Source organism: Eublepharis macularius, chromosome 3 (genome assembly GCF_028583425.1).
Source record: "Eublepharis macularius isolate TG4126 chromosome 3, MPM_Emac_v1.0, whole genome shotgun sequence".
In the NCBI taxonomy this organism is placed as follows: domain Eukaryota; kingdom Metazoa; phylum Chordata; class Lepidosauria; order Squamata; family Eublepharidae; genus Eublepharis; species Eublepharis macularius.
In genome coordinates, this window is record NC_072792.1 from 10,249,367 (window position 1) to 10,261,629 (window position 12,263).

General features: G+C 47.7%; 1 protein-coding gene across 1 annotated transcript in view; it reads left to right on the forward strand.

Moving 5' to 3' along the window:
- PCDH17 (protocadherin 17) overlaps positions 1–12,060 on the forward strand; it is a 220,694-nt gene extending 208,634 nt beyond the window's left edge. Inside the window, exon 5 of the mRNA XM_054973509.1 lies at positions 10,437–12,060. Coding sequence (XP_054829484.1) covers positions 10,437–11,122 — 686 coding nt within the window. The 3' untranslated portion in view covers positions 11,123–12,060. The remainder of the gene's footprint in view (positions 1–10,436) is intronic.
- Positions 12,061–12,263: the final 203 nt, after the last annotated feature.

Sequence of the window (12,263 nt, forward strand, 5' to 3'; positions counted from 1 at the left end):
GCAACGTCTGGGCCCGGTTCCCGAAAAAGCTCATTGCACTGCCGAATGTTTTTAAACCCACTTCACAGGTTAGAAGGCTGGAAATTGGTGTATGGCTGTTTCCACACACCCTTAACAGAACAGCCCACTCGTCGAACCTGGGCAGTTTTTCCTCATGAATCCAAACAGAATGCTGGCGAGGTCTCCATTTGCAAAACAGATGTGGGCCGTTTGGCTTCCGTTTTTTCAGCACCTTTTTTTGGGACCGCACTTTCCATGGTCCCAGAAAAGGCACTGAAGTAACAGAAACCAAATGGCTTGCATCCGTTTTGCAAATGGAGACACGCCAGCCTTTTATTTGCGTGTCATCCCTTTAAGGGCATGTGGAAACGGCCTATGTGTAGCTCAAGATACTCTGATAACCAGGGCTTTTTTTCTGCGAAAAGAGGTGGTGGAACTCAGTGGGTTGTCCTCAGAGAAAATGGTCACATGGCTGGTGGCCCCGCCTCCTGATCTCCAGACAGAGGGGAGTTTAATCTAAACTCCCCTCTGCCTGGAGATCAGGGGGCGGGGCCACCAGCCATGTGACCATTTTCAAGAGGTTCCGGAACTCCGTTCCACTGCGTTCCTACTGAAAAAAAGCCCTGCTGATAACTGAAAGAGAATGAAAGGATAGAGGTCCTGTGGCCAGGCCCTGGGACCTGGCCACAGTAATCCATGCAATGGTCACCTCCAGGCTAGACTACTGCAACTCACTCTACGCTGGGCTGCCCTTGGGCCTGACCCGGAAGTTACAGCTGGTCCAGAATGCAGTGGCACGCGTCCTTACTGGGACGCAAATCCGAGCGCACATTCATCCTGTGCTGTGCCAGCTGCACTGGCTCCTGGTGGAGTTCTGGATCTGGTTCAAGGTGTTAACCTTGGTGTTTAAAGCCCTTCACGGACTGGGACCTGCATGCCTGCGGGACTGCCTCTTCCATTACGTCCCCTGCAGGGTGTTGCGCTCTGCAGACAAGCAACTCCTGGTGGTCCCTGACCCGAGGGACATCCGTCTGGCATCAACCAGGGCCAGGGCTTTTTCTGCTCTGGCCCCGGCCTGGTGGAACACTCTCGCACTGGGGATCCGGGCCCTGCAGGACCTGTTACAGTTCCGCAGGGCCTGTAAAACGGAGATGTTCCGCCAGGCCTTTGGCTGAGTGCCAGCGGGTGTCCTCCTTCTTCCATCAAAGACCACCACTTCTTCTGGGGCTGCCCTCGGCCATCTGCTATGCCCATATATGGGCTCCCAATATTTGTTTAAATAGCCTGCTCCTGGACTATTTTAATGACTTTTTAAAAATTATTATTGATTTTATGTTTTTTTGATTTTTAATGTATTTTTTTAATGGTGTTAGCCGCCCTGAGCCCATCTGTGAGGAGGGCGGGGTATAAATCAAATAAATAAATAAATAGGTATTAGGTGTAGTGGTTAAGAGCACGGGACTCTAATCCGAAGAACCGGGTTTGATTCCCTACTCCTCCGCTTGAAGCCAGCTGGGTGACCTTGGGTCAGTCACAGCTCTCTCAGAGCTCTCTCAGCCCCACCCACCTCACAGGGTGATTGTTGTGCGGATAATAATAACAAACTTTGTAAAACCACTTGGAGTGGACATTAAGTTGTCCTGTCAATCAAATGTTGTTATTACTAGTGGCAGACCCACAAGGACTTGTAGAGGTATTTCATTCCCCCCTGTACCCAGTCCCCTCCCTCCCCTTCCCCCTTCCCTGGAAGCCCTTCCTGCTTACTTCTCTCTGTCCCACCCGCCAGCCCACCTGCCTTCCTCTCTCCTCCTGCCTTCAGGGTCCCGTGCTTCCCTTCCTTGGCAGCTTCTCCCTAGGAAAGGTCTGGTCTAGTTGTGCAGGGGCTGCTGTCACTGGACTGGTCCCAGTTCTGCAGAGGCCACCACTGCCAGCCTGAGTCCAGTTGCCCGGTGGCACCTGCCAGTGGGCCAGGCCCAGCTGCGGTAGGGTTGCCAGCCTCCAGGAGGGATCCGAAGATCTCCCGCAATCACAACTGATTTCCAGACGACAGAGATAAGTTCTCCTGGAGAAAAGGGCTGCTTTGGACACAATGGCTTTATACTCCACTGAGATCTGCCCCCTCCCCAAACCCGCTCTCTCCAGGCTCCACTAAGGTTGCTAGGTCCTCCAACGCCCCCCACCCCCACCCCAGGCAGGAGGTCAGAAGCCTGACACCTGCCGTGTGTTGAGCCTCTCTTGCGCGCGCAGAGTGCGCACACTCCTGACCTGCTCAATGATGTCACTTCTGGGAAGTGATGTCATCGCACAGAGCGCATGACACCCTGGGAGCAGTCCTGCGCTTCACAGGGGAGCTGAATCAGGCCTAAATAGGGCTGAATAGGACCACTGTGGAGCATAAGAGTGCTCCCGTGCTCCACAGCGGCCAGACTCAGCCTAATTCAGACCAAATTGGGCCAAATCCAGCCAAATCGGGCCCGAATTAGGCCACTGCGACACAGAGGAGCGTTCTGCCTGGGAGGCGGGTTCCCCCTGCCAGCCATGTAAGTAGGGATGGGTGATGGATGGTGGGAGTGGGGGATCCCCAGCCCCCGGCGGGGGACTGGCAACCCTAGGCTCCACCCCCAAATCCCCAGGAATTCCAACCCAAAGATGGCTACCCTGAGGGCCAGAGTGGCTGCTGCTACCAAGCCAGGACTAGTTGTGTGGTGGTTAACATCAACAAGCTGGGCTAGGCCTAGTTGTGCAATAGCCACTGGTAGGCCAGGCTGGGCCCTCTTGTGCATTGGTCCCTACCGGTAAGATGGGCTGAGTTATGTGGATATTGATTTTCTGGTGGTTGCTGCCACACCTGTCCACAGTGAGTCCTCCATGCCTCCCTCCATGGCTTTGATTTGCAGAAACTAAAGCTCGGAAGGCTCAGCAATATTGCTGTGGTTGCCTAGCAGTCTCCAGAAAGACCATTGAGAGCTCAGTGGGCGTTCTTTTTTGAAAGATACAGGAATTGTTCTGTTATTGGGGGGACTTCTTAATCTCCCTCCTTTTCATTTCAGATTTTTCTGCAAAGCTGGAACTTCTTTCAGGCTTCTTTAAAAAAATCCACTATCTGTCCATAGATCCATTTTGCAAATCCGTCGATCGTATCCTCTATGGCCTGGTTCGGAATTAGACATATGACAAGCGGAGAACGTGCAAGGAATTCCATATATCATTTCATTTCATTTCCTCTCTGTCCCCTTCCTCACACTATTTCCTCTTTCTCTCCTACTGGCAGCCCCCCCCCATTCTTCTCCTTTCTCTGCTGCCTTCTCCTCTTCCTACTCCTAAGCCAATCTTTATCTGCCCCTCCCATTTTCAGCTTTATTAATTATTTACTTCATTTATACCTCACCTTTCTTCCCAGAGGGGACCCAAAGTGGCTTACATCCTTCTCCTCTCCTCCAGTTTATCCTCACGCCAACCCTGTGAGGTAGGTTAGGCTGAGAGGTAGGTAGGTTAGGCTGAGAGGGTGTGATTGGACCAAGGTCACCCAGTGAGGTTCCATGGCAAAGTGAGGATTTGAGCCTGGCTCTCCCAAATCCCACTCTAACCACTACAGCACACTGCCTCTCCGCTTTCCCTCCTTCCCTCCTCCTGGCAGCATCTCCCAGGGTAAAAATCTGACCACATAGCAAAAGTCACGTGGTAGCAAGTAGCTGAGGTGCGTTGCCCAGGCTGGGCAATTTGTACAAGTTGTGTAGGTATTGCTGCTGGGCCCCAGCTAGGGTTGCCAGCTCCAGATTAGGAAATTCCAGGAGATTTGAGAGGTGGAGCCTGGAGAGGGCGGGGTTTAGGGAGGGGAAGGACTTCAGCTGGCTATAATGCCATAGAGTCCACCCTCCAAAGCAGCCATTTTCTCCAGGGGAACTGACCTCTGTGGCCTGGAGAGCAGTTGTAATTCCGGGAGGTCTCCAGCTACCACCTGGAGGCTGGCAACTTTAGCCCAGCCAAGGTGTGAAGCATCAAATTGTCCAGTGGGGGAGAGGTGGATGAGAAGGCCAAAATACCCCTCGAAAGGGCTCTCTTTTTGCCTCTTACTGACTGATGCCAAGGGTGAACTGTGGCTTGTGGGGACTGTCTAGCAACCCCCCCCAACAACTGCCACTGAAGTCTCATAAGACTTTTTTTTTTGCTTATCTCAGATTTTTCTGCAAACCTGGTGCTTTTCTCAGGTTTGTAAAAAGATCTGTCCTGTCTCTTCATGGCTCCAATCTCTGGATTTAAGTTTCCACATGTTGATAATTAGATACAAAGATTTTCCACCTCTCCTGTGTCCTGCCCGAGGCAGCTTACAAACAAAAAAAATACCATAAAATCTTAAAATATAATAAATTATCAATATAAAAACTTTTTGAAACAACAGCAAAGAAATCATTACACCAATTGCTCCTTAAATCTCTGTACTCCATATTCTGTTTAAACGTTAGTCTCTGTGTATCTGCTGGACCGTCTCTCACCATATGTTCCCCAGAGAGTACTTAGATCAACTGATAAACAGCTGTTGGTGGCCCCTGGCTCCAAGGATGCTCACCTGGCCTCAGCCAGGGCCTTTTCAGTCCTGGCACCCACCTGGTGGAGCTCTCTGTCGGTGGAAAACAGGGCCTGGCAGAACTTACTACCTTTCTGCCGGGCCTGTAAGACAGAGACGTTGCCAGGCATATGGTTGAGGTTGGGGCTGGGTGGGCTCCTTTTTGCCAGTCTCCTAATGAGTGGAGAAGGCAGCCCCTCCACCCGATTGTCCGCCAGCCCACCTAACAAGCATCTCATCACCCATACCATGGGATATCTTAGACCAAGTTCAGCGTATGGGTTGCTGTTAAAAGTTGCTGCCTCTTGCACTGATTTTTCTGTTTTAATGTGTTTAATGGATTTAATGGATTTTAATGTCAGGTTTTATTGTTGTTACCTGCTCTGAGCCCGCTTGCGGAGACAGCGGTTTATAAATTTAATAAAATAAATAAATAATGCACCTCTGTGGATTTCAGATTTTGAATACCTCTAATTTTAGTTTTCTCATCTTGTAACCATTTCACTTTGCATGTCCGATGTGTTGAAAAGAGAGGTGGCAGGTAGCTGTGCTAGTGCAAAGTAAAAGCCCCACACTAAAGCTGTCGGATACCTTTTATTAGGATGAACTAAAACGCCACAAAATTGTGCAAGTTCTCTGCATCTCCACAACAGGTTGGATTTGTTGTTTTTTTTATTTTGTGGGAGGCGGGAGGATGAATATGGCCATTTCCACACACGTTGAATAATGCACTTTCAATGCACTTTAGCAATCCTTTGGAAGTGGGTTTTTTGTTCCACACATGGAAAAGCAGTTCCAAATGTTCACTAAAGAGTATTTAAAGTGGATTATCCAACGTGTGTGGAAGCAGCCTATGTTTCAGGTTTCTTGTGAGCATCTTGTGTAAAACATCCAGCTGTGTCGCTTAGATAAAAGATCCAGAGGAGTTAGCCGTGTTAGTCTGTAGTTGCAAAATAGTCAAGAGTCCAGTAGCACCTTTAAAACTAACAAACTTTATTGTAGCATACGCTTTCGAGGACCACAGCTCTCTTGGTCAGATGCACCAATGCACCTGTGGTTCTCAAAAGCTTATGCTACAATAAAGTTGGTTAGTCTTAAAGGTGCTACTAGAATCTTTACTATTAGATAAAAGAGTGACAGGCTCTATCAGGTTGGACCTTCAGTCCTTTGGGTTAGATGAAGCAAAACCAGAAGATTCTTGTTGAAAATATAGGCAGACTCCAGGGCTTCACTTAATGTTAAGGTATAAATGTAAAGAGCCTAGACATAATACAAGCATCTGTTATGTGGGATGCAGCCTATATGCTTTACCCCCCTGAATTTTCCTAGGCTGTCGAGTTCCTCACTCTTCTCCTTGCAACGACTTGCCAGCCATGGTTAATTCCAGGTAGCTTGTTTCCTTTTCTTCCTCTGGATGCTAATTTCTCGGCTCTATTTTCGGAAGCGTGCTCCCTAATGTGTGCAACTCGCTTCTGATTGTTTATCCCTCAGCCTCCCGAGACTGCAAGGCCTTGAGGCGCACTTGTGCTTATTGCACACACACACAAACTGTTAAGGGCTTATTTTCACAAGGAGGCAGCTAAACCCAAGTGGCGATAAAGACCGACGGCGCCCACCGCCGAGCCCCTGTCTTTGCCTGCCCACTCTGAAATGTGGGCTCGTTTTATATATTTATTTTTACCTTCTAAATTGATTCCACTTTCTCATAAATACTAATTCAGCCATGGCCGGTCATAGTTCACTCTGTGTTTATAGTTTTTGCTTCTGCTACCAAAGTACCACTTCGATCCCCCCCACCCCACCACATTTACTAGCTGCAGCACGTCCAAATTGCTGGCTGATGGTGAACTGAGCAGCTTATAATATATGATAATCAATACTTCAAATCTGCTTTCTATGCTGTGACATAAAAGAGGGAAACAGGGGGGGGGTTGCTTGTTTCCCAGCAGAGTGGTGTAAAACCTCAGGCAGTACTGAGGTGGGTTTTCTTTTCAAGGTCAAAGCGTGCTGATTTCCTCATAAAACCACTCTCCTGTTCTCATTTTTTTCCCCACCTCATATTTAATTTAGTTGGTGCTGGGAATCCCACGTCGCAAAAATGGAAAGTTAGTCAATACTGTAAGCACAAATACAAAGCCCCCCCTCTCTCCGTCTCTGATGGGTAGCTGACGGGGCTTGGGTCACATCCAGTGACGGGTGTGTGATGAAGGAAAGTGAGTTGCTTGGAGGGCTGCTGGCGTGCAAGTGGGGAAGCAAACAAAAATAAAGGGAGCCATGGAACCTGGACTAAGCTGTAGAAAGGTACAAAACCTTCATAATTATGTGTCACTGCACACTTTAAGTCATTGTGGCCACAGAAGATCTTGTATCTTAGGCCCCCAGATGGGGCCTGGAGTTCTCCCAAAATTACAACATCTCCAGGCCACAAAGATCGGTTCTCCACGTAGGGTTGCCTGGAGTTGGAAGTTCTTGGAGATCTGGTGGTGGTACCTAGGGAAGGTGAGGAGGGAGTTGAGCGGGAAATCGTTGCCATAGAGTCTGCCCTCTGAAGATGGCATTTCCTCCAGGGGAACTGATCTCTGAAAGCTGGAGATGAGTTGTAATTCAGGAAGAACTCCAGGCCCCGCTTGAAGGCCTACAAACCCTAGTACCCCCAGAGGAAACGGCAGCTTCCAAGGTCAGAGTCAATGGCATTACATCCCCATTGAACTCCCCCCAGGCTCCGCCCTCACATTGCCGGGAATTTCTCAAGCTAGAGTTGGCAACCCCTAGCTGCTTTCCTCAGGAGCAGGGCCAGACTGGAGCGAGCTGAGCCTTTGGACTACTGTGAGCACCGCTTGGCTTGGACCTGGGCTGTGGTGATGCTGAAAATGCCGCCCCCCCCCCCCCCGAGTAACTCTGTGACTGTTGTTATCACTGCTATGGGCTGGGTCCAAGCAGTGTCTCAAGAGCCACTTTGACTCGGCTTGGTCCTGGCTACCACGGCAACACTTACCCCCCCCCCCCAAGCACTTTCCCAGGAGGTCCAAAGGTTAGTCTGCCCCTGCACGGGAGGTCCTTTGGGTGTCCAATTTAGGACAACATAAAGGAAGAACAAGAGATCTATGCAATGGGGTGCTTTGAGCTGGAAAGTTCTGGGCAAGTCTCATTGAAGTTGTTGAGATGAAGATCAGTAATCCCACTGGGCACTCTTGCACTTTACAGCGGCCGATTTTGGCCCCAAACAGGCCCATTTGGGGCCAAAATTAGCCTGCTCTTGTGCAGTGACGCCACTTCCTGGAAAGCATCAGGGGGATGCCACTAAGGGTCCCCCGCCTATCGCCGGGACAATATGGGGACCTGGCAACCCTACTCTCTTATGTTATCAGTTTCCTGATTTAAAATGAGTCCAGAATTCGATGTCAGAAGTCTCAAATTCAACTATGGCTTGTGAATGTTGGGCAATTTTGCCCAAATGCTGTTTATTTGCACCTAGGGAGCAGCATGGTCATTTTTAAACTGGCCTGTGGGATTAATAAATTGTAATAATCTCTTTTTTTTTACTCATGCTCACACACGTGCACTCTCTCTGCCCTAGTTCTCACTGAGATGATAAACTTGTACCTGGGCTGTATAAGACTGTGGCATGCTACTATTTCTTTATAAAATCCCTCAAATAGAAGGTGAGGCTAAATCCCTTCTATTCAATGTTGTGCGGAGATTATTCTCTGCATGGAGGAGCATTCATCATAGTAGTCCAGCCTGATACAGGACAGACGTGGGTGAGAACTAGGCCTCTCTTCCGGTTGCCAAGGAGAGACAACAGGCAGGAGGTATGTAGGAGCAGATATTGGGAGGGGCGCAACACTAGCTGTGGTGCCATCTCTCTTCTGGTAAAAAACAACCCACAGAAGTGACATAGGGAGTGCTAGGAATCACCAGAAACTCTATGGTAAAACCATAGATCTTCTGCAAATTCCTACAGCTATCCTATATCCATGTCCACTTTTTTACCAGAAGTGATGTGATGCCTCACACAACGCTACAGGTTTTTAAAAAACAATTCTCCCATCACCACTCAGAACAGGCGGGCAATGGGAACAGGGGGCGGCGGATCCCCCCATCTGCAAAGGAGGCCAACATGGTGACCAAGTGCCACTGTACCACTGAATGGCCTTCTATTTTTCCATTGGTTGATAGAGCATAGAGAATGCTCATAGAGAATGCTCATTGCAGTCCACAAACTGCTAAAGAAGTGTGCTTTCTTACACTGAAGTACATTTTCAATTAAGATCTATCTATTAAAAATCTGATGGATGTACACGAGAAATTGAGGAGCAGAAATAAAAATGGTCTCAGGAGAGACGCTATAGGAATTTCCCCATGTCTCTGTAACCTTTACGACGGAGATTAGGGGAAGTTCATGAGGCATCACATCCTACCCAACTCCACCCTCCTCAGGCGCCACCCTCAAAATAACCTGGCATTTTCCAAGGTAGTTTTGGCAACCTTAAGTTGATGGGTTCTGCCACACTCTTGTATGAACCAATACATATACATGAAGCTGCTCCGTCAAAGCCAATATTGTCTACGCTGTCTTGTTGCAGCTCTCCCAAGGACTCAGGCAGAGGTCTTTTGCATCACATACAACCTGATCCTTTGAACTGGCGATGCGGGGAACCACGGAGCCACAGGTCTAGCATATCTCTTTCCCTCATACACACAAACACACACACGCTATAAAGATAAGCATTTTGCTCATTCTTAAAATGAGACTACGATGACCAACTTTCACCTCATTAACTATTCTTGCCATCACTTTGAAAGAAAGAAAAAAAAGAGAAGCAAGCCCTCTGACTAGAGGCATTATTGCTTCGAAGGGAATGTAAATGTATGACATTTTCCCCTAATACGCATTGTGCAAATTAATGTTCCCGTTCTTGCACTAAAACAAAATAAAAAAGGAGGGGGGCACGTTGATTACCCGGTCCGTACTCAGATCTAATAGAACAGCAATATGTATCTCTTGGAAGGCTTGTACTTAATGCACAGTGACAGAAAATTCCATCTCTTTTCTCAGCTGGAAAAGGAAGCCCCCCCCCCCCCACTCAAACCTTTTTTTATTACATGCCTGCCATCCAACATAACAATTACAAACACATGGAGGAGTCAAAGATGAAAAATCAGCTTGCTTAATTTTTATGAAGTGTTTGCATTTCTACAAAGTCAGCCGTTGTTCAGATGTTTGATCAAGGGGTAGGGGAATAATTCCGATAATCAGGGCTTTTCTTCTGGGAACAGAAGTGGTGGAACTCAGTAGGTTGCCCTCGGAGAAAATGGTCACATGGCTGGTGGCCCCGCCCCCTGATCTCCAGACAGAGGGGAGCTTAGATTGCCCTCCGCGCCGCTCGGCGGTGCGGAGGGCAATCTAAACTCCCCTCTGCCTGGAGATCAGGGGGCGGGGCCACCAGCCATGTGACCATTTTCAAGAGGCTCCGGAACGCCGTTCCCCCGCGTTCCTGCTGAAAAAAAGCCCTGCCGATAATACCTTTTGAGTTTCTTAAGTGCCATTCACTGTTTTCTCAAATGATTTTTGCCAGAACAAAGTCTAGGCAGGTAAGTTTACTGACGGAGCTCAATTCAGTGGAGAGTGCCTCCCTTAAGACTCCCTTTCGGCTTCCTTTGGGCTAGGGAGCCGCTGTCATACCTTGAGAATAGTTCTAAATAAACCGATGGCCTCAACCTGTTGCTTTATTATGCAATGCTCCTGAAATGGTTTAATTATGATTTCTTTCGTAACACAGGAGCCTGGCTGTTGAGCAGACAAGTTGCGATCCACCTGATCGAGGCAGCCGTTTAAAAGCGTTGTTGTTGTTTCTTGTTGCTTTTGCAGAACAAGAGGAGTGTGTTAATTGCACCGATGAATGCCGGGTGCTTGGTCATTCTGACAGATGTTGGATGCCCCAGTTCCCTACTGCCAACCAGGCTGAAAATGCGGATTATCGAACAAATCTCTTTGTCCCTACAGTGGAAGCGAATGTTGAGACTGAGACTTATGAAACTGTGAACCCCACAGGGAAAAAGACTTTTTGTACATTTGGGAAAGACAAGCGAGAGCACACAATTCTCATTGCCAATGTGAAACCTTATCTCAAAGCCAAACGTGCCCTGAGTCCTCTCCTCCAAGAGGTCCCCTCAGCATCAAGCAGCCCAACCAAGACCTGTATGGAGCCTTGCGCCACGACAAAAGGACCGCTGGATAGTTGTGAAGTCAAAACGGGAGCCTTGGCCGAACCCAGCAGCCAGTACTTGACAGCCACTGACAGTCAGTACTTGTCGCCTAGTAAACAGCCCAGAGACGCGGCGTTCATCGCGTCTGATCAGATGGCGAGGGTCTTTGCCGAGGTGCATTCTCGAGTCAGCCGAGACTCTGCCGAAATGGACTCTGTATTGGAGCAGATAGATCGTTCAAATAGGGAACTAGGGAGAGAGTCGATGGATGCAGAGGAAGTAGTGCGGGAGATTGACAAGCTTTTACAGGACTGTCGGGGAAATGACCCTGTAGCTGTGAGAAAGTGAAAAAAAAAATAGACAGCCTGGCATTTATTTGCTTCTTCTGCTGATTTACAAAAAAAAAAAAATCTCCCCTGGTTCTAAAATTTATACAGGGATGAATGAAGACCAATGCTGCGTTACGGCTTTTAGTGAACATCTGAAGTGCCCACAAGTATGTTCTTTTTACTGCTCTTTCTTTTTCACAGACAACACTGGTTTCGTTTTGACCAAACTCTCATTAGGACAGTGTGATGTATGTAAAGAAAATGGAAGGAAGGAAGGAAAGCAAGGAAAGAGGAATAATTGGCGCCACTTTGACAATCTAATAGGAAGGTATAAGGATTTTAAAAAGACAAGTGGAACCTGATGTTTAAGACTTGATAGTTGATGTCGATGTGATTCTTTACCTGTAGACCCCATGAAAGGCAGGGTGGGATAGTTCTGTGAAGGGTTTCCGGCAGTCAGTAGAGGCTGAAAATCCTGACAACAGAAACCAAGTAAACCGAGAAACAACCATTCTTGTCATAGACCGAGCGACACCAAGCATTAAACGCGTTTGTGACAACCATCTCTGTATAAAGTTATCTGCTGCACAGACACAGAACAACCCTGAGAATCCATTTCATAGCATTGTTCCCCGAAGATATTCCAGTCATTAGTAGCACCGCTCATGTTTCATATTAAAGTTCAATGTAAAACGGTAGAGTGCCATGTTTGTCCTGCACACACATAAGCTAACTCACGTGGGAAGAAGAGGGGGGGGCCAAGGGGCTTTAGTGTCCTGCGAAACTCTAGGCTAGCAGTACGTTTTGAAGCTGAGGCGTAATACAAGATCACAAATGAGAATTACCATTTGACGGGTAATCATAGAGAAATAATTAACCTTATTAACACCTTTTGTAGTTCATTTGTGGACACTAAAATAGCTCAAGTGAGTGCAAGCATTTGAGACACCCACACCAATACACACAACCCATTTAAATGTTGAAATGTGAGAAAATTCAATGTGTTTACATCAAATGACATATTTTTTATTGATTTATTGCAGATTCAGTGCATTTGAGCCAAATTGTTGAGTGTATAAGAGCTATATTGTGTATTTTATTAAATTAATATATAGTTGTGTTGCAAAAAAAAATATTTGGGCTTATAATGTAAATGGCAA